At 45.5% G+C, this 22,945-nt stretch overlaps 1 protein-coding gene across 2 annotated transcripts in view; it reads left to right on the plus strand.

Annotated features, from left to right (window-relative positions):
- The window catches only part of SDHA (succinate dehydrogenase complex flavoprotein subunit A), a 42,018-nt gene extending 19,073 nt beyond the window's left edge, over positions 1 to 22,945 (plus strand). Inside the window, exons 11-15 of one of the 2 annotated variants that reach the window (XM_063604103.1) lie at positions 3,497 to 3,615; positions 14,002 to 14,113; positions 14,348 to 14,478; positions 20,022 to 20,135; positions 22,597 to 22,945. In XM_063604103.1, the coding sequence (XP_063460173.1) occupies positions 3,497 to 3,615; positions 14,002 to 14,113; positions 14,348 to 14,478; positions 20,022 to 20,135; positions 22,597 to 22,683 (563 nt within the window). In that variant the 3' untranslated portion in view covers positions 22,684 to 22,945. Of the gene's footprint in view, positions 1 to 3,496; positions 3,616 to 14,001; positions 14,114 to 14,347; positions 14,707 to 20,021; positions 20,136 to 22,596 lie in introns of those variants that run through there. The other variant, XM_063604104.1, reaches the window with a different exon arrangement.

Genomic DNA, 22,945 nt, shown 5'->3' on the forward strand with positions numbered 1-22,945 from the left:
ATTGCCCAGGCTGGTCTTGAACTCCTAGACTCAAACAGTCCTGCCTCAGCTTCCCAAAGTATCGGGATTACAGGCATGAGCCACTGCACCCAGCCAGGTTACAAAGCCTTGACTTGTTACTGGAAATTTGCTTAGTTAGTGATCATATAGAGGTAGTCTGGGTTTTTCCCCCAGAAGTGATTAAACTGAGAAATCCAGAAATTATATGGTGGTAATGTTGAGAATAGATAGAGGCTGGTTGGGGATCTTAACAGTTAAGGTGACATTTTTGGGGTTACATTTTTTTTAAATTATTTTGCAGTCATTATGTTCTGTTTAGAAAAAGCACTATTAGAAAGTTGTTATTTTTAGGGGAATCATTACATATTACTTGCCTGATAAAAATCACTTATTTGCAGTGAAATATTTTAAATAGTTGGCATGAATGAATATGTACTTAGAAAAGTAATTTAGGCCATTCTAAAAACAAAGTACAGCTAGCCTCTATTAGAGGAGAAGGGATGACTTACAGTGAACAGGATTCCCACCCTTTACGGACAGATTGGATTTCACTTGCTGGTTTTCTTTTCATGATAGCGTCAAATAATGTGCAGTAAAGGAAATACCACGTGTGGGAGTGTGAGTCTTACGTGCACTAAGAACGGGGCAGTGAGCATCGCTCCCACCTCCAGAGATCTTCACGGTGGTTATCCAGCCTCGTGTGCTCAGAACAGTGTGAGGTGGATGAGGCACTGGTGGATGTTTGTGTGGCAAGGATGGTGGGACCCCAGGCCCATGTTCTTCCCGTTAGCTTTCTCTGGTGTTAACTGTTAGCATCATTTCTGCTGTTTTTATAAAACAGGTGCTTTTTGTATGGATTCAAGTGAAATAAAAACTAGCACGGCCGTAACTTATAAACATGCCCCCTTTTGTATCTGTAGTTAGAAAGGTGCAGATAGTATTAAAAGGGTAGCTTACTTCAGACACTCTGTCTCTGGATCTGACCACCGCTCGGGAGGCCAGCACACGCAGAGCTGGCATCTCATCCCCAGCCGTTGCTGATCATCGGCAAAGGCGGAGTTCAGGTCCATCGTTCCTGACGCCACAGGTTGTGTTGTCTCACTCCATAGCCCTGCACTTCATCGCAGTGAGGACTGATACCACTTCTCTCAGAGCAATGTAGAAATTTTGAGCTGCTCTTTCTTTGAAAATGCAAAAAAGAACATTTTGTAAGAATACCCTATACTTTACATCTGAGAAACCACTCACGCATGCAGCATCTCACCAGAATGCTGTGGAGTCAGACTCAAAAGGCTGCACGCCTGTGGTTCTGTTGATACGACATTCTGGAAAAGGCACATCTAGGGAAGAAAAGGGATTGCTGGTTGCCAGAGGCTGTTTCCTGATTGTGCTGATACAGACACAACTCTGTGTGTCAAAATTTGAAAAACCCTACACTAAAAATGATGAGTTTATTTTACTGTATCTTTATGCTTTAGTTTTCAAAAATGAAAAGGAAAGAAAAAATGCTTGTAGCATCACTATTCTCCCCCAAACCCCCCTGCAAAAAAATATACATATATATATACACATTTTTTTTTTTTTTTTTTTAAGAGATAGTCTCCCTCTGTCGCCCAGGCTGGAGTGCAGTGGTACGATCAGGTGCACACCACCACACCTGGCTAATTTTTAAAAATGTTTTGTAGGGACAGGGTCTCCCTGTGTTGCCCAGGATGGGCTTGAACTCCTGGCCTCAAGTGTTCCTCCTGTCTCAGCCTCCCGAAGTGGTTACATGCGCCTATACATGTGTTAAAATTGGTAGAACTGAGGCTGGGTGCGGTGGCTCACGTCTATAATCCCACCGCTTTGGGAGGCCGAGGCAGGCAGATTGCTTGAGCTCAGGAGTTTGAGACCAGCTTGGGCAACGTGGTGAAACCCCGTCTCTACCAAAAATACAAAAATTAGCTGGGCATGGTGGCTCACACCTGTGTAGTAGTCCCAGCTACTTGGGAGGCTGAGGTTGGAGGATTGCTGGAGCCTGGAAGGCAGAGGTTGCAGTGAGCCGAGATCACACCACTGTACTCGAGCCTGGGCAAGAGAGGGAGGAGATACCGTCTCAAAAAAAAGAAAAAGTAAATTGTAGAACTGTCCACCTAAAGAAAAAAGTCAATTTTACTGAATGATCAATTTTTAAAGCATTATTATCAAAAGGAAAAGAAACACCAGCAAGCCTAGAAGCATTTGAGCAGACCCTCAAGAGACCCACAGCCTGGGCCCGGGGAGAGGTGGTGGGCGGGGTGGGGCCTGTTTGACTCCTGCATTTCATACATCCTACCTCCTGCATGTATTACCTGTTGAAGAAAATATATATAACGTTATAAAAAAAAACTTAAAAACTTTTTTCAAGACATCATAGAAACACAAGAGTTGCAAATCTTGGCTGTGTGCAGTGGCTCACACATGTGATCCCAGCACTTTGGGAAGCCAAGGCAGGTGGCTCACCTGAGGTCAGGAGTTCTAGACTGGCCAACATGGTGAAACCCATCTCTACTGAAAATACAAAAAATTAGCCAGGTATGGTGGCATACTCCTGTAGTCCCAGCTACTCTGGAGGCTGAGGCAGGAGGCTTGCTTGAACCCGGAGATGGAGGTTGCAGTGAGCTGAGATGGTGCCACTGACTGCACTCCAACCTGGGCTACAGAACAAAATTCCATCTCAAAAAAAAAAAAAATTGCTAATCTTGAAGTATAGGTGAGAGCACATAAGAGTCCAAATCAACAGGTGACTTTCAAGCACACAGCAGCCACCTTCCCCCCGCTGATGTGAAGGGTGGCCGGCCCCTTGGGACCACCATCTGGAAGGTGTCTCTTTTTTCCCTTAGTGGAGTGACATTTATATACACTTAATATATATAAATTTGTATACATTTAATTTTTTTTTTTTTTTAAGACAGGGTCTCGCTCTGTTGCCCAGGCTGGAGTGCAGTGGCGCGATCTCGGCTCACTGCAACCTCCACCTTTAGGGTTCAAGCAGTTCTCATGCCTCAGCCTCCCGAGTAGCTGGGATTATAGACGCGTGCCACCATACCCAGATAATTTTTGTGTTTTTAGTGAAACGAGGTTTTGCCACGTTGGCCAGGCTGCTCTTGAATTCCTGACCTCAAGTGATCCACCTACCTTGGCCTCGTAAAGTGCTGGGATTACAGGCGTGAGCCACCGCACCCGGCCTACATTTAATTTTTTAATTTTAGAGATGATTTCTAGTTTATTCACTCTAAGATCACTTAATAGATATCTACTGTGTGCCAACAATTTTGCCTTTATGTTCTTTAAAATTGGCCCCAACTCAACAGATGGCCTCAGCTGTAGGGTGGGCTGGCAGTGTGTTAGCTCAGGAGACTTACACAGTTTCCAAGCTCCTTGAGTGGCTGTGCTACATGTTTGTGTGTCATTCTAAATCCATTTGGTTTTTTAAAACGGTTTTCAAAAGTTAAATTCTAGCTTTTTTTTGTTTTAGGAGATAAAGTCCCTCCAATTAAACCAAACGCTGGGGAAGAATCTGTCATGAATCTTGACAAATTGAGATTTGCTGATGGAAGCATAAGAACATCGGAACTGCGACTCAGCATGCAGAAGGTAAGAGCCTGGACTCGCTCTGGAGTGAGCAGGAGGGCTGCATACCTGGCCCTGCACTGGTTTTGTTTTCTTAAAACTAGATCTAGGGGGATGCAGGTGCAGTTTTGTGTGGATGTACTGGGAGGTGGTGGAGTCTGGGCTTTTCATGTACCTGTCACCCAAGTCGTGTGTGTTGTACCCAGTAGGTAATTGTTCAACCCCACCCCTCCTGCTTTTTGGAGCCCCCAGTCTCTGCTACTCCACTCCATGTGTCCATGTGTACTCACCGTTCAGCTCCTGTTTCCAAGTGAGAATGTGTGACACTTGACCTTCTGAGTCACTTCACTTAGGATAGTGACCTCCTGTTCCATCCGTGTGGCTGCAGAAGACATGATTGCGTTCTTTTTTTATGGCCGAGTAGTATTTCATGGTATATATGTACCAAATTTTCTTCATCCGGTCGTCCGTTGATGGGCAGTTAGGTTGATTCCATGACTTTGCTGTTGTGACTAGTGCTGCGATAAATACACAAGGCTGCACCAGTATCTGGAGGTAAACAGCGGTAAGACGTACTCCTCACCGTATCAAGAATATGAAAGAGACCAGGAGGCCTGAACTATACAGAAGTGCACTTCTTTTCCACATAGAAGGTCAGCAGGCTAGGGCAGAATTAGTGACTGCTTGGCATCCAGGACAGCCTTCTGTGGTTCACTCGTGTGTGCTTGGGTGTGACCTCCGTGACCTGACCATTGCTGGCTGTCATGGATGAGTCACAGCGTGGAGGAGAGGGAACTGCAGGACCGCCAGAGAAACTCAGTCCCCAGGAGGGCAGCTTTCTCTTAACAGGTTTCCTGGAGTTCAACACAACACTGGTGCTTACATCTCAGGCCCAGATATTGATCATGTCATGATGCCTGGCTTCCAGCAGCTCGGAAATGTCTTTAAGCTGGACCTGTTGCTGGCCCTAAATATACTCGGAAGAGAGGGAGAGTGGGCGGCGGGTGGAAACTGATCTGTGGCCTGTGCTGCTGGGAGTCGGTCCAGTAGGACCATCTGTGATGATGGAAATGTTCCGAGTGTTTGCCATCCAGTATGGCAGCCATTAGCCACGGGGCCGTGGAGAACCTGATACATGGTCAGTCTAAGAAACTGAATTCCTCTAATAACAAGGATTCTTGTCCATGAATGAGATCTCTTGCCTACTATTTGCAAGAATTTCTGTGTATTTTCTAAAAAGTCCATTGCTTTAGTCCTATTCTGAAATAGGTGTCTAACACCTGTGTGGTGTTAGACACAGGAGAACAGGATCCCTGCTGACATTTTCAGAGGCCTGTGCCCTTCAGTCTTCAAGTGAAGCTGGGCTTCAGGGAGGCTTTGTGGAATGGTGAGAAGAACAGCGTGACTAAGGCACAGAAGGCTGAGTGATGCCCTGCAGTACTATTGTAGCGTTGGAGGCCAGCTGGGAAAGAAGGAACCATTGCATTAGAGAATGGGAACATGCCTTCGGATATAGAAATGGCAAATCCATGAGATAGTTTAAAGTGAGAATACTAGAAGCATTCCCACCAAACATGGTGTGTCTTGGTGCCTGCTGTATCCCAGGCTCCATGAGATGCTGGAGTCAGCACTGAACAAACAGAGCTTCCTCTGCTCATGGAAATGCGTTCCGTTGGGGAAGGGATTTTTCTGCTGACTCTGGCTATTAATAGTAAGAAGCAAAAAAAAGAAATGAGGTAAATTTTTGGGAACAGGCCCCCAAATGTGGCCCAAAACTGACCATAAACAAAATCTCTGCAGCACTGTGACATGCTCTTGATGGCCATGACGCCCACACTAGAAGGCTGTTGTTTTACCAGAATGAGGGCAAGGGACACCTGGCCCACCCAGGGTGGAAAACCACTTAAGGCATTCTTAAACCACAAACAATAGCATGAGCGATCTGTGCCTTAAGGACATGTTCCTGCTGCAGATAACTAGCCAGAGCCCATACCTTTGTTTCCCGTAAGGAATACTTTTAGTAAATCTTATGACTGGCTTGCTCTCAATAAATATGTGGGTAAATCTCTGTTCAAGGCTCTCAACTCGGAAGGCTGTGAGACCCCTGATTTCCCACTCCACACACTATATTTCTGTGTGTGTGTCTTTAATTCCTCTAGCACCGCTGGGTTAGGGTCTCCATGACCGAGCTGGTCTCGGCAAATGGCACCCATATATGGGGGCTCGAATCCAGGTCGAAGGGTCACCGGAGCGATGGAGAACATGGAACTAAGCTGGAGGACACCTGAGTACTCTAACGCAGTCCCTGTGGTGAGTAAGACGGGTAGCTCAGAAGCATCAGGGTAACAATGGGACACGTGTGGGCTCTGGTTCATTCCACCTTGGAACCTTTTCACGCTAATAATAAGGGGGAAGGAGATTATAATGAAGTAACAGAAGAAATAGCAGGTTTGTTTGCCAACTAAAGCTAAAGCGGCAAAGGAGGGAGAGGTTCATCCCTACCCTTCTGCACCCCCTCCTTATTTTGAAGAAAAAGAGTGGCCTGACCCTCCAGATCTTTCATTTCCAGAGGACAGTGGGCAAAAAGTAGTTGCTCCAGTGACTGTCCGAGCAGCACCTTGAGCGACCCCTCTCAGTTCTATTCAGGCAGGAATTCAGCAAGCTAGACGAGAGGGTGATTTAGAGGCTTGGCAGTTCCCTGTTAGAATACACCCCACAGATCAACAGGGAAATATTACAGCTACATTTGAGCCTTTTCCCTTTAAATTACTTAAGGAGTTTAAACACGCTATCAATCAGTATGGACCAGGTTCTCCTTTTGTAACAGGACTGTTAAAGAATGTTGTTGTTTCCAGTCAGATGATTCCTACTGACTTGGACGCTCTTACTTGAGCTTGTCTAACTCCTGCTCAGTTCTTACAATTTAAAACTTGGTGGGCAGTTGTAGCTTCCATTCAGCCTACTTGCAGCGCCCAGGCCCAACCTCAAATTAATATAACTGCAGACCAGCTTTTGGGGGTCGGCAGCTGGACTGGTTTAGATGCACAAGTGGTCGTGCAGGATGATGCTGTAGAACAGCTTAGAGGAGTGTGCATTAGAGCTTGGGAAAAAATCACTTCAGGTGGAGAACAATACCCTTCCTTTAGTGCAGTAAAACAGGGACCAAAAGAACCGTACGCTGATTTTATAGCTCGGTTACAGGAGTCTCTTAAAAAGGTGATCGCAGATTCGGCTGCTCAGGATATAGTGCTGCAGTTATCAGCTTTCGACAATGCTAATCCCGATTGCCAGGCTGCTCTGTGACCTATCAGAGGGAAAGCACACTTAGTTGATTATATCAAGGCCTGTGATGGTATCGGAGGTACTCTGCATAAAGCGACTTTGTTGGCACAAGCTATGGCAGGACTGAAAGTGAGTAAAGGAAATACTCCGTTTCCTGGAGGTTGTTTTAACTGTGGGAAGCATGGTCATACTAAAAAAGAATGTAGAAAAAAATCAGCGAGTGAGGGTGCCAGATGGGGGAAGAAAGAAAACTGCTAAGCTTGAAATATGTCCAAAATGTAAAAAAGGAAAACTTTGGGATAATCAGTGTCACTCTAAGTTTGATAAAGATGGGAGCCCCATTTTGGGAAATGCCATGAGGGGCCCGTCCTGGGTCCCGTTCCAAACCGGGGCATTTCCGGCTCAGGCCACTCCCTCACCCCTGTACAATGTCTGTTCCCCGCCACAGCCAGTAGTGCCACAGTAGATTTATGCTGCACAGTAGCTGTGAGTCTTCTGCTTGGGGAACCCCCGCGAAAGGTCCCAACAGGAGTCTGTGGACCCTTGCAAGCAGGGACGATAGGATTACTCCTAGGCAGGTCTAGTTTAAATTTAAAAAGGGTACAAATACATAGAGGAGTCATTGATTCAGATTACAATGGGGAAATTCAAATTGTTATATCTACTTCTGTTCCCTGGAAAGCAGAGCCAGGAGAGCACATAGCACAGGTCCTGAGTGTGCCGTATGTGGAAATGGGAAAAAGTGAAATTAAACGAACAAAAGGATATGGAGGCACAAATAAACAAGGCAAAGCAGCTTATTGGGTGAATCAAATTACTGATAAATGTCCTACCTGTGAAATAACTATTCAGGGAAAGAAATTTAAAGGTTTGGTAGATGCAGGAGCAGACATTTTAGTCATTTCTCTACAGCACTGGCCGTCCGTGTGGCCAATTCAACCTGCTCAATTTAACATAGTTGGAGTTGGTAAAGCCCCTGAAGTATATCAAAGTGTTATATTTCCATTGTGAAGGGCCCAATGGACAACCTGGGACTATTCAATGATAACTTCTGTACCTATAAATTTATGGGGAAGAGATTTATTACAACGATGGGGAGCACAAGTTCTAATTCCAGAGCAATTATATAGCCCTCAAAGTCAACATATGCATGAAATGGGGTATGTCCCTGGTATGGGACTAGGAAAAAATTTGCAGGGTTTGAAAGAAGTGCTTCAAGTGGAAAGACAAAAGTTCCTGCCAAGGTTTAGAATATTATTTTTGATGGTGGCCATTGTTAAGCTTCCGGAACCTATACCTTTAAAATGGTTAGTTAACATATAAGCCAATTTGGATGGAACAATGGCCGCTGAGTAAAGAGAAACTGGAGGCTTTAGAGGACTTAGTTAATGAACAATTAGAAAAGGGACACATAGCTCCAACATTTTCCCCTGGTAATTCTTCGGTTTTCTTACTTAAGAAAAAATCAGGTAAATGGAGAATGTTAACTGACTTAGGAGCCGTTAATTCAGTTATACAACCTACGGGGACATTACAGCCAGGATTGCCTTCTCCTATGATTCCAAAAAATTGGCCTTTAATAGTCATAGATTTAAAAGACTGTTTCTTTACTATCCCCTTAGCTGAGCAAGACTGTGAATGGTTTGCATTTACAATTCCTGCAGTAAACAACCTGCAGCCTGCTAAGCGTTTTCATTGGAAAGTGTTGCGACAAGGCATGTTAAACAGTCCAACGATTTGCCGGACTTGTGTAGGGCAAGCAATTGAACCTACTCATAAAACGTTTTCACAGTGTTACATTATTCATTATATGGATGATATACTTTGTGCTGCCCCTACTTGAGAAATATTACTCCAATGTTATGATCATTTGCAAAATTCAATTTCTGGTGCTGGTTTAATTATAGCTCCTAACAAAATCCAGATTACTACTCTTTACTCCTACTTGGGTACCTTAGTAAATGACATTACCATTGTTCTACAGAAAGTAGCCATACGTAGGGATCAATTGAAAACATTAAATGAGACTTTCAAAAATTACTAGGGACATTAACTGGATACACCCTGCTCTAGGCATTCCTACCTATGCCATGAGTAATCTATTTTCTATCCTTAGAGGAGATCCTGGTCTCACTAGCCCTCAGCAATTAACAAAAGAAACTAAGGGAGCGCCTCAGCTGATCGAAAAGCAAGTCCATAAAGCCCAAATAAATAGAACAGATCCAGAGAAGACTCGAGCTGCAGCCGATCGAAAAGCAAGGCCATAAAGCCCAAATAAATGGAACAGATCCAGAAAAGACTCAAGCTGCAGCCAATCGAAAAGCAAGGCCATAAAGCCCAAATAAATAGAATCGATGCAGAGAAGACTCAAGCTGCAGCTGATCGAAAAGCAAGGCCGTAAAGCCCAAGTAAATAGAATTGATCCAGAGAAGACTCGAGCTGCAGCTGATCGAAACACAAGGCAGTAAAGCCCAAATCAATAGAATCGATCCAGAGAAGACTCGAGCTGCAGCTGATCGAAACGCAAGGCCGTAAAGCCCAAATCAATAGAATCAATCCAGAGAAGACTCGAGCTGCAGCTGATTGAAAAGCAAGGCCGTAAAGCTCAAATCAATAGAATAGATCCAGAGAAGACTCGAGCTGCAGCTGATCGAAAAGCAAGGCCATAAAGCCCAAGTAAATAGAATAGTTCCAGAGAAGGCTCTAGATTTGCTAATTTTTCCAACTCCACATTCACCTACTGGTGTTATTGTTCAAGAGCAAGATTTTGTAGAATGTTTTTTTCTTCCACATACTAATTCATGGACTCTAGAGAAGGCTCTAGATTTGCTAATTTTTCCAACTCCACATTCAGCTACTGGTGTTATTGTTCAAGAGCAAGATCTTGTAGAATGGCTTTTTCTTCCACATACTAATTCATGGACTCTAACTCCTTATTTGGATCAAATTGCTACTATGATAGGAAATGGGAGAACTCAGATTGTTAAATTACATGGATATGATCCTGAAAAAATTGTCCCTCTCACGAAGGCACAAATACAGCAAGATTTTTTAAATAGTCTTACTTGGCAAACCCATTTAGCTGACTTTGTGGGTATTCTTGATAATCATTTTCCTAAAATGAAACTGTTTCAATTTTTGAAATTAACTAATTGGATTCTTCCTAAAATAACTAAATTTAAACCAAATGAAGGTGCAGAGAATGTTTTTACAGATGGGTCTAGTAATGGTAAAGCTTCTTACTCTGGCTCGAAAGGTAAAGTTTTCTAGACACCCTATGCTTCAGCTCAAAAAGCGGAGCTTGTAGCTGTAATTGAGGTATTGACTGCTTTTAATATGCCTATTAATGTGATTTCTGGTTCTTCATACGTGGTTCATTCCACACAATTAATTGAAAATGCTGAGTTACGATTTCATACAGATGAACAACTGATGACTTTATTTCTGCAATTGCAAACAGCAGTTAGGAGTAGAATGCACCCTTTTTACATCACTCACATTAGGGCTCATACACCTCTTCCAGGACCTTTGACTGCAGGGAATCAAATGGCTGATCGCCTAGTTGCTACTGCAATATCTAATGCTAGACACTTTCACAATTTAACCCGTGTTAATGCCTCTGGTCTCAAACGCAGATACAGCAGTACCCGGAAAGAAGCTAAAGCTATTATCCAGCGATGCCCAACTTGCCAAATGGTACATTCCTCATCTTTTACAGGAGTTAATCCTCGAGGATTGGAACCTAATTCTCTTTGGGAAATGGATGTCACACATGTTCCCTCGTTTGGGAGACTAGCTTATGTACATGCATGTGTGGACACCTTTTCACTTTGGGCTACATGCCAATCAGGAGAGTCTTCTGCCTACGTTAAACGTCACCTTTTGCAGTGTTTTGTGGTAATTGGCATTCTAGCTTCTATTAAAACAGATAACGCCCCAGGCTATACTAGCCAAGCTCTAGCTACATTTTTCTCTATACGGAATATTAAACACATTACTGGTATCCCTTATAATTCTCAAGGACAAGCCATAGTGGAAAGAATGAATCTTTCCCTGAAACAGCAGCTGTAAAAGCAAAAGGGGGAAAACAGGGACTACGGGACACCCCATATGCAATTGAATTGCATTATTAACTTTAAATTTTTTGAGCCTGCCTAAAGGCCAGATCTTATCAGCAGCTGAACAGCATCTACAGAAACCAGCTGCAAAGACAGAAGCAGAACAACTGGTTTGGTGGAGAGACCTGATAACAAAAAGTTGGGAAATAGGTAAAATAATAACTTGGGGTAGAGGTTATGCTTATGTTTCTCCAGGACCGAACCATCAAGACACCTGAAACCTTATGAGCTGACACTGAGGAAGAGATTCTGGGAGGATCCCGAGGACCCCTCGGTTGCAGCCATGTCAAGACTGATGCTGAGGAGGACCCCAACTGTCATGAGCAACACCCGTCGAACACAGCCACCCACCTGAGGTCAGATCAAGAAGCTGTCACAGATGGCAGAAGAAAACCTGAGGAAAGCGGGACAACCAGTCACAATGAGTAATTTAATGGTAGCTGTGATAGCAGTGATCACCATTGCCATGAGTATTCCTTCAACAAGGGCTGACACAGAACAATTATACTTATTGGGCATATTTATCAATCTTGGCTGGCAAGAGTGCCTGGATGTAATCACTCTATGATGCAGTTACACATGCTTTCTGATCTCAGTATTTACCATGATAAATCTGCTCCTATAATTGAGGCATACCGCCCTCAAAAACCTATCTGTAAACAGGATTGGACCCAGTCAGAGAAAATGAACGTACATGTTTGGGAAGATTGCATTGCAGAACAGGCAGGGGTGCTGGTAACGATTCCTATGGAATCGTTATTGATTGATCCCCTAAGGGGATGTTTAGCTTGAATTGCACCTCTCTGTCTGCGTGCCACGGCCACACTATGTTCAGCTGGTCTGAACAAAATGGTCAGATGGTAGAAATGATAAGAAATACGGCAAGGGTTCCTATTATCTGGAACCATGGCGGTGTAGTGGCACCTCAACCTCAAATGGTATGGCCCTTTGTAGGAGCTAAACATAAGGATTTGTGGAAACTGTTAATAGCTCTTAATAAGATCAAAATTTAGGAAAGAATAAAAAAGCATCTAGAAGGACACCGTACAAACTTGTCTTTGGATATTGCAAAATTGAAAGAACAGATATTTGAAGCATCCCAGCACACCTGACCTTAATGCCAGGAACTGGAGTGCTTGAAGGAGCTGCAGACAGATTAGCAGCTGGTAATCCATTAAAATGGATAAAAACACTTGGAAGCTCTGTGATTTCAATGAAGATTGTGCTTTTAATCTGTGTTATTTGTATAGTCTGCAGATGTGGATCCTGACTCTGCAAGAAGTAGCTCACCGTAACAAAGCTGCCTTTGCTTTTATCACTTTGCAAAACAAATAAAGGGGACACGTTGGGAACAGGCCCCCCAATGTGGCCATAAACTGTCCCCAAAACTGGCCATAAACAAAATCTCTGCAGCACTCTGACATGCTCTTGATGGCCATGATGCCCACGCTGGAAGGTTGTCGGTTTACTGGAATGAGGGCAAGGGACACCTGGCCCACCCAGGGTGGAAAACTGTTTAAGGCATTCTTAAACCACAAACAATAGCATGAGCGATCTGTGCCTTAAGGACATTTTCCTGCTGCAGATAACTAGCCAGAGCCCATCCCTTTGTTTCCCCGTAAGGAATACTTTTAGTAAATCTTATCACTGGCTTGCTGTCAATAAATATGTGGGTAAATCTCTGTTCGAGGCTCTCAGCTCTGAAGGCTGTGAGACCCCTGACTTCCCACTTCACATGCTGTATTTCTGTGTGTGTGTCTTTAATTCCTCTAGCACCACTGGGTTAGGGTCTCCACAACCGAGCTGGTCTTGGCAGTAAATACTGAAAAGGAATAGATACAATTGCCATTATTTACAGATAGAATTTCCAAACAATTCCCAGGGAATAAACTGAAAAACTAACAGAAACAAAACAAGAATGTAGTAAGGTGTCTGGATAAGAGATTTGTATCTAAAAATCAGTAGCTTTACAATGTGCCAGCAGTAGTCTGCTCAGACATCAGTAAATATCTCATTCACATTTCAAAAAAAATTGAAAATGCCCTGAAATAATGTAACCAGAAATACGAAAAAAAGGATATGAAAACGTGGCTGCTAATGGACATGAAAAAATGTAATACTAGATTCTGAGATGCAATTTTTTTCATTTGTTCTTCCTGAAAAATCATTAGGTTGATGTGCATTACAGTGTTACGATTATGTATGAGTCTAAGGAAAATCAGATGAAATTTCCAAATTAAACCATGAAGGTGCATTGGTAGAGGAAGAGACAATTAGGGTCAGTGGAGCAAAGCACAGTTAGAGGGAGAAGCAAGGAGGAGGAGGGATCACTGAGGTGGTGCCTCTCTGTCCCACAGGAAGCAAAAGCTGACGCCTAGTTCCCAGCATACCTAAGTAAACTTCAGGTCCACTGCATAGCATGTCTCATCACAGTAAAACTATGAAGGAACTCAGTGTACAAGGAGCTTCTACAAGATAGGCAGAAGACAGTAGCCAGATGGGCCAAGGGCCCCAGCCACCCACGCCCCTCCCTCTCCTTGAAGACGTGCGGCTCCAACACCACCATCACCAGGGCTCTGCTCAGCTCCTCCTAGTGTGTATCACCACAGGGCTGCTGGCTTGTGTCACGTTCACCACCAGACCCCGCGTCAGGAGTCCCGCCAGGGGTGTGGGGAGGCAGCGCTGCCTGGTTGGCCGCGGAGCTGTATGGAACATGGTGCCTCACAGGCAGTCTGCTTGGCGTCCTGGACCCTGGCTGTATCCCGCTGGAAAGGATGTGTGTGGGTCTAAGATGTGTATGTAATAGAAACATTTATTTATTCAGAAGCTTTAGTCACAACTTCATTTTTAAGTTTGGAGTAATAAACTCATAGTCTGAATTTCCTAATTTTTCTGTTTAATTTATGTAACTTTTAAGTGAAATGCAAAACAACGGGTCTAAAAGTTAAGCAGTTCTTGGTATGGCTGCTTCTATGGATTAAAAGTTTACAAATAATATTTTGTGCCACAGTCAATGCAAAATCATGCTGCCGTGTTCCGTGTGGGAAGCGTGTTGCAAGAAGGTTGTGGGAAAATCAGCAAGCTCTATGGAGACCTAAAGCACCTGAAGACGTTCGACCGGGGTGAGCAGACAGTGGGCTCTGTGCACACTGTTGGGCCCTTCCTTCTGCAGGGTGGGCTGGTGTCTGTCCCGTCAGTGCTGACTTAGTTCCGTGCTTGCTGTCTGGATGGGTCCTGGCCCACAGCTATAAAGCCACAACCAGTGACTCCATGGACTAGCAGGCCCAGGCTGACAGCTCGGAGGGCCCATGTGACTGGGTCCCGCCTGCCCCTGATGGAACTTTTTGTGTCCCCAGGAATGGTCTGGAACACGGACCTGGTGGAGACCCTGGAGCTGCAGAACCTGATGCTGTGTGCGCTGCAGACCATCTACGGAGCAGAGGCGCGGAAGGAGTCACGGGGCGCGCATGCCAGGGAAGACTACAAGGTGGGCCTTCTCACCACACCCACCTGCACCTGCCTTTTCCTGCCACCTGGTGGGACTCAGCCCCACCCCTGCATTTTCTCTGCATTTTCTTTCGTTGCCCCAAAAGTAAATCCAAAAAATGCCTTTTTCCCCCCTGGTAACTTTGATCCCTGGGTTCTCGCCATCTTCTGGATCACTGTGACCTTTTCCTTGCTTTGGGTCTGCATCCACTGATGCCAGCAGTGGCATCTCCAAGCCAATGTGCTTTGCTGTTAGAAGGCCAAGGTTAGAAGTGCAGCTAGAGTGGCAAGACCAGGAAATAAATGCCAGTTTATTAAATAACGAGTAAGCCACCATTTCAAGCCTGCCCTGTGGAGGAAATGCCAGTTTATTAAATAACGAGTAAGCCACCGTTTCAAACGTGCCCTGTGGAGGAAATGCCAGTTTATTAAATAACAAGTAAGTCACCGTTTCAAGCCTGCCCTGTGGAGGAAATGCCAGTTTATTAAATAACGAGTAAGCCACCGTTTCAAACCTGCCCTGTGGAGGAAATGCCAGTTTATTAAATAACGAGTAAGTCACCGTTTCAAGCCTGCCCTGTGGAGGAAATGCCAGTTTATTAAATAACGAGTAAGCCACCGTTTCAGACCTGCCCTGTGGAGGAAATGCCAGTTTATTAAATAACGAGTAAGCCACCGTTTCAGACCTGCCCTGTGGAGGAAATGCCAGTTTATTAAATAACGAGTAAGCCACCGTTTCAAGCCTGCCCTGTGGAGGAAATGCCAGTTTATTAAATAACGAGTAAGCCACCGTTTCAAGCCTGCCCTGTGGAGGAAATGCCAGTTTATTAAATAACGAGTAAGCCACCGTTTCAAACCTGCCCTGTGGAGGAAATGCCAGTTTATTAAATAACGAGTAAGCCACCGTTTCAGACCTGCCCTGTGGAGGAAATGCCAGTTTATTAAATAACGAGTAAGCCACCGTTTCAAGCCTGCCCTGTGGAGGAAATGCCAGTTTATTAAATAACGAGTAAGCCACCATTTCAGACCTGCCCTGTGGAGGAAATGCCAGTTTATTAAATAACGAGTAAGTCACCGTTTCAAGCCTGTCCTGTGGAGGAAATGCCAGTTTATTAACGAGTAAGTCACTGTTTCAGACCTGCCCTGTGGAGGAAATGCCAGTTTATTAAATAACGAGTAAGTCACCGTTTCAAGCCTGCCCTGTGGAGGAAATGCCAGTTTATTAACGAGTAAGTCACTGTTTCAGACCTGCCCTGTGGAGGAAATGCCAGTTTATTAAATAACGAGTAAGTCACCGTTTCAAGCCTGTCCTGTGGAGGAAATGCCAGTTTATTAACGAGTAAGCCACCGTTTCATACCTGCCCTGTGGAGGAAATGCCAGTTTATTAACGAGTAAGCCACCGTTTCATACCTGCCCTGTGGAGGAAATGCCAGTTTATTAACTTGTAAGTCACCGTTTCATACCTGCCCTGTGGAGGAAATGCCAGTTTATTAAATAACGAGTAAGCCACCGTTTCAAGCCTGCCCTGTGGAGGAAATGCCAGTTTATTAAATAACGAGTAAGTCACCGTTTCATACCTGCCCTGTGGAGGAAATGCCAGTTTATTAACGAGTAAGTCACCGTTTCAAGCCTGTCCTGTGGAGGAAATGCCAGTTTATTAACGAGTAAGTCACCGTTTCAAGCCTGTCCTGTGGAGGAAATGCCAGTTTATCAACGAGTAAGCCACCGTTTCATACCTGCCCTGTGGAGGAAATGCCAGTTTATTAACGAGTAAGCCACCGTTTCAAGCCTGTCCTGTGGAGGAAATGCCAGTTTATCAACGAGTAAGCCACCGTTTCATACCTGCCCTGTGGAGGAAATGCCAGTTTATTAAATAACGAGTAAGCCACCGTTTCATACCTGCCCTGTGGAGGAAATGCCAGTTTATTAACGAGTAAGTCACCGTTTCAAGCCTGTCCTGTGGAGGAAATGCCAGTTTATCAACGAGTAAGCCACCGTTTCATACCTGCCCTGTGGAGGAAATGCCAGTTTATTAAATAACGAGTAAGCCACCGTTTCAAGCCTGCCCTGTGGAGGAAATGCCAGTTTATTAACGAGTAAGTCACCGTTTCAAGCCTGTCCTGTGGAGGAAATGCCAGTTTATCAACGAGTAAGCCACCGTTTCATACCTGCCCTGTGGAGGAAATGCCAGTTTATTAAATAACGAGTAAGCCACCGTTTCATACCTGCCCTGTGGAGGAAATGCCAGTTTATTAACGAGTAAGTCACCGTTTCAAGCCTGTCCTGTGGAGGAAATGCCAGTTTATCAACGAGTAAGCCACCGTTTCATACCTGCCCTGTGGAGGAAATGCCAGTTTATTAAATAACGAGTAAGCCACCGTTTCATACCTGCCCTGTGGAGGAAATGCCAGTTTATTAACGAGTAAGTCACCGTTTCAAGCCTGTCCTGTGGAGGAAATGCCAGTTTATCAACGAGTAAGCCACCGTTTCATACCTGCCCTGTGGAGGAAATGCCAGTTTATTAACGAGTAAGCCACCGTTTCAAGCCTGTCCTGTGGAGGAAATGCCAGTTTATCAACGAGTAAGCCACCGTTTCATACCTGCCCTGTGGAGGAAATGCCAGTTTATTAAATAACGAGTAAGCCACCGTTTCATACCTGCCCTGTGGAGGAAATGCCAGTTTATCAACGAGTAAGCCACCGTTTCAGACCTGCCCTGTGGAGGAAATGCCAGTTTATTAAATAACGAGTAAGCCACCGTTTCATACCTGCCCTGTGGAGGAAATGCCAGTTTATTAACTTGTAAGTCACCGTTTCATACCTGCCCTGTGGAGGAAATGCCAGTTTATTAAATAACGAGTAAGCCACCGTTTCAAGCCTGTCCTGTGGAGGAAATGCCAGTTTATTAAATAACGAGTAAGTCACCATTTCATACCTGCCCTGTGGAGGAAATGCCAGTTTATTAAATAACGAGTAAGCCACCGTTTCAAACCTGCCCTGTGGAGGAAATGCCAGTTTATTAACGAGTAAGCCACCGTTTCAAGCCTGCCCTGTGGAGGAAATGCCAGTTTATTAACTTGTAAGTCACCGTTTCATACCTGCCCTGTGGAGGAAATGCCAGTTTATTAAATAACGAGTAAGCCACCGTTTCAAGCCTGCCCTGTGGAGGAAATGCCAGTTTATTAACGAGTAAGCCACCGTTTCAAACCTGCCCTGTGGAGGAAATGCCAGTTTATTAACTTGTAAGTCACCATTTCATACCTGCCCTGTGGAGGAAATGCCAGTTTATTAAATAACGAGTAAGCCACCGTTTCAAACCTGCCCTGTGGAGGAAATGCCAGTTTATTAACGAGTAAGCCACCGTTTCAAACCTGCCCTGTGGAGGAAATGCCAGTTTATTAACTTGTAAGTCACCGTTTCATACCTGCCCTGTGGAGGAAATGCCAGTTTATTAAATAACGAGTAAGCCACCGTTTCAAGCCTGCCCTGTGGAGGAAATGCCAGTTTATTAACGAGTAAGCCACCGTTTCAAACCTGCCCTGTGGAGGAAATGCCAGTTTATTAACTTGTAAGTCACCATTTCATACCTGCCCTGTGGAGGAAATGCCAGTTTATTAAATAACGAGTAAGCCACCGTTTCAAACCTGCCCTGTGGAGGAAATGCCAGTTTATTAACGAGTAAGCCACCGTTTCAAACCTGCCCTGTGGAGGAAATGCCAGTTTATTAACTTGTAAGTCACCGTTTCAAACCTGCCCTGTGGAGGAAATGCCAGTTTATTAACGAGTAAGTCACCGTTTCAAGCCTGCCCTGTGGAGGAAATGCCAGTTTATTAACGAGTAAGCCACCGTTTCAAACCTGCCCTGTGGAGGAAATGCCAGTTTATTAACTTGTAAGTCACCGTTTCATACCTGCCCTGTGGAGGAAATGCCAGTTTATTAAATAACGAGTAAGCCACCGTTTCAGACCTGCCCTGTGGAGGAAAATGCCAGTTTATTAACGAGTAAGTCACTGTTTCAGACCTGCCCTGTGGAGTAAATGCCAGTTTATTAATCAGTAAGTCACCATTTCAGACCTGCGCTGTGGAGGAAATGCCAGTTTATTAAATAACGAGTAAGCCACCATTTCAGTCCTGTCCTGTGGTTTGGAAAAGGTATTATAGAGCCTGCCCTGTGGTCACTTGTTCTTCAGATGAACTGATTTTTGTGCAGAGCACACGTGTTGGATTCTGCCTGGTAAGAGTTTTTCCCATATGATAGCAAAAAACAACAGAAAGGGAAGCTTGGGGTGCAAATGCAAGTTCAGGATAAACCACATCAGCAAAAGGACAAAGGCTCCACAAGGCAGGCGCACAGGCTGGTTCAGGACCGTGTGTAGGCAGCTAGTGGCAGCCTTTCCAGTCAGCTGAACATGGTGAATGGGAAAATCATTTTTATTCACCATGAAATTTTACTGATTTACCCTCCACTAGAATATGCTGATGGCTGTGATCACTGCTCAGAACTTGCCCTTGTCTCCTTGTACATATTAAGAGTTTCCTGCAAAGTATATGAATCCGTGTTTGCCAGAATACAGAATAATAGTAAATTTATTATTTTTATTTTTATTTTTTTGAGATGGAATCTCACTGTCCCCCAGGCTGGAGTGCAGTGGCACGATCTCAGCTCACTGCAACCTCTGCCTCCCGGGTTCAAGTGATTCTCCTGCCTCAGCCTCCCAAGCAGCTGGGATTACAGACACATGACACCATGCCTAATTTTGTATTTTCAGTAGAGATGGGGTTTCACCATATTGGCCGGGCTGGTCTCGAACTCCTGACCTCAAGTGAACCACCCACCTCGGCCTCCCAAAGTGCTAGGGTTACAGGCATGAGCCACTGTGCCTGGCCAGTGCATAAATTTAGTTGGTCACAGTCAGTTTTCATTAGAATAGAAGCCAGGTGCAGTGCCTCACACCTGTAATCCCAGCATTTGGGAGGCTGAGGCAGGCCGATGACTTGAGCCCCAGAGTTCTAGACCAGCCTGGGCAACATGGCGAAACGTGTCTCTACAAAAACATAAAAAATGAGCCAGGCGTGGTGGTAGCACAGGAGGCTGAGGCAGGAGGATTGATTGAGCCTGGGAAGTCAAGGCTCCGGCAAGCTGTGATCACACCACTGCACTCCAGCCCAGGTGACATAGCCAGACCCTGTCTCAAAAAAAAATTTCTTTTTTAATAAAAACAGGCTGAAAGAAAAGATTGAGGTAGTCTCCCAGCACGTGGAGCAAAAAGACAAAGTATTTGATAAACTCTTAGGTACATAAAGGATGCTTAAGGGAACATGCAGACATGGATTACTGTGGACTCACTGCTGGCTGCGCACCCCCTGGCCAGCCATGCGGCCTCCGTGGGTTCTGAACATGTTGATGGTGCCAACCTCCTGGGCTGAAGTGGAAATGGAATGAGTTCTAGGGCATCTGTCTCTTAGATCATGTTAATGTTTGCTGTGTTTTTTCTGTATTGCTCTGTTAGAGTAATAAGAAACGTGATGGTGTTTCTGGCCTCAGGTGCGGATTGATGAGTACGATTACTCCAAGCCCATCCAGGGGCAACAGAAGAAGCCCTTTGAGGAGCACTGGAGAAAGCACACCCTGTCGTATGTGGACGTTGGCACTGGGAAGGTCAGTGTGGAGCTCGTTCTCACCACAGCCCAGCACCCACACGGCCCCGCCCAGGCCTGCGGGCTGGCCTTGCTGATGGTGAACAGGGAGGAGCAGGCCAGATTTAAATCAACTCCCGACAGATTCGAGGCACCGCTGAAAAAGGCACTCCGACAGCAGTCAGGCTTCGGGCTGGAAACAGAATCCAGTTCCTGCAGGTGGTTCAGAGGAGCCTTAAGGAAGGGTTGCTCTGTGGTGTGGGCCAGATGGACGTCACTGGGCAGGAGCAAGTGTCCAAGGCCTGGTGATAGGGGAGGAGATGATGATTGTGGACCTAGCGAGAAAGCATCTGTGGGGTGGGGACACACAGCCATTACCAGAAACCAGTCCCACGTCAAGGGAGCCCAGAAGAGACACCTCCCCTCTCCTCCCACGGGCTGGGCCAACTGGAAGCGTCTGCAGGGGAGCTGAGGGGATGTGGTGCAGCCTTTAGCATCCCCTGGGCACTGAGCAAGCAGAAGGGCAGAAATGGAGGTGGGGTTGGGGTGAGCAGCGTCCTGGGAACAGCCAGCCGAGGGTGTGGTAGGGGGTCGCAGCCTTGTTCCACACAAGCACAGTGTTCTGGGAACAGCCAGCCGAGGGTGTGGTAGGGGGTCGCAGCCTTGTTCCACACAAGCACAGCGTCCTGGGAACAGCCAGCCGAGGGTGTGGTAGGGGGGTCGCAGCCTTGTTCCACACAAGCACAGTGTTCTGGGAACAGCCAGCCGAGGGTGTGGTAGGGGGGTCGCAGCCTTGTTCCACACAAGCACAGCGTCCTGGGAACAGCCAGCCGAGGGTGTGGTAGGGGGGTCGCAGCCTTGTTCCACACAAGCACAGCGTCCTGGGAACAGCCAGCCAAGGGTGTGGTAGGGGGGTTGCAGCTTGTTGCACACAAGCACAGTGTCCTGGGAACAGCCAGCCGAGGGTGTGGTAGGGGGGTTGCAGCTTGTTGCACACAAGCACAGTGTCCTGGGAACAGCCAGCCGAGGGTGTGGTAGGGGTCGCAGCCTTGTTCCACATAAGCACAGCGTCCTGGGAACAGCCAGCCGAGGGTGTGGTAGGAGTCGCAGCCTTGTTCCACACAAGCACAGCGTCCTGGGAACAGCCAGCCGAGGGTGTGGTAGGGGTCGCAGCCTTGTTCCACACAAGCACAGCGTCCTGGGAACAGCCAGCTGAGGGTGTGGTAGGGGGGTCGCAGCCTTGTTCCACACAAGCACAGCGTCCTGGGAACAGCCAGCCGAGGGTGTGGTAGGGGGGTTGCAGCCTTGTTCCACACAAGCACAGTTCACCTGTGTGGCATTTCCGCTGGGCATTAAGATTCAGAAATAATGAAGATAGAAAGCTTTTACCCTTAAACTTTTCATAGCTTGTAAGAGTCGTATAATCACTTAGCTGTGTCTGTGGAAGTTACCTTTGGACTCTCACTATCATCTAGTGTGTCTGTGATTCAGGCAGTAGGTCATTTTCAGGACTTCTCATGAAGGCCATTTCCTGATAGTGTATAGAAATCACACTTCACTCGCTTAGCACAAGTCTATTTTTAATGTTTCCGGGTTCGGGTTTTTTGTTTTGTTTTTGTTTTTCTGAGATAGAGTCTCATCTGTTGCCCAGGCTGAAATGTTGTGGCTTGATCTCGTCTCACTGCAGCCTCAACCTCCCCCAGGCTCAGGTGATCCTCCCACCTCAGCTTCCTGGGCACATGGCACCATGCCTGGCTAATTTTTATATGTTTTGTAGAGATGGGGTTTCTCCACGTTGCCCAGGCTAGTCTTGAACTCCTGCGCTCAAGTGATCCACCTGTCTTGGCCTCCCAACAGGCATGAACCAACACCCCCAGCCAGTTTTAGTGATTTTTCAAGAAATACATACTCATTTTAGAAAGTACAAAGAGATTGAAATAAGAGCTCACTAACCAGAGACAACCCATTATGGTTTAAATTTCTTTGTATATGTGCCTACCTTTTCCTGTGTGTGCATATTTAATACACAGCTTGAGTATTCCTTCTCTGAAATCCTTGGGACCAGAAGCGTTTTGGATTTCAGGCTTGTTCAGACTTTGGAATATTTGCATTATACTTACTGTCTGAGCATCCCTAATCGGAAGATCTGACTCCATAGCACATTTCTTTTGAATGTCATGCTGGTGCTCAGAAAGTTTCAGATTTTAGAGAATTTCAGATTTTTGGATTAGGGATGTTCAACCTATATAAATATTTACTTTGAAGTAGAAAAACTGGAAGTAGATGGTTTAAACATAAAGTGTCTTGGTATAGACAAGGGTTCTCCCACTTTACATGATGGGAGCATTTTTGTAAAGCACTGAGAATCTTAAAGTTCACATGCCATAAATCTACTTTTATAGTTAAAATTTTTCAAAAGGAACACAAGAGATGGCTTTTTGTACATTTTTGTGCTTAACTTACCACTGACTCTTCTTTTCAAGGTCACTCTGGAATATAGACCCGTAATCGACAAAACTTTGAACGAGGCTGACTGTGCCACCGTCCCGCCAGCCATTCGCTCCTACTGATGAGACAAGATGTGGTGATGACAGAATCAGCTTTTGTAATTATGTATAATAGCTCATGCATGTGTCCATGTCATAACTGTCTTCACACGCTTCTGCACTCTGGGGAAGAAGGAGTACATTGAAGGGAGATTGGCACCTAGTGGCTGGGAGCTTGCCAGGAACCCAGTGGCCAGGGAGCGTGGCACTTACCTTTGTCCCTTGCTTCATTCTTGTGAGATGATAAAACTGGGCACAGCTCTTAAATAAAATATAAATGAACAAA

The sequence above is a fragment of the Pan paniscus genome, chromosome 4 (genome assembly GCF_029289425.2).
Source record: "Pan paniscus chromosome 4, NHGRI_mPanPan1-v2.0_pri, whole genome shotgun sequence".
Classification (NCBI taxonomy): Eukaryota; Metazoa; Chordata; class Mammalia; order Primates; family Hominidae; genus Pan; species Pan paniscus.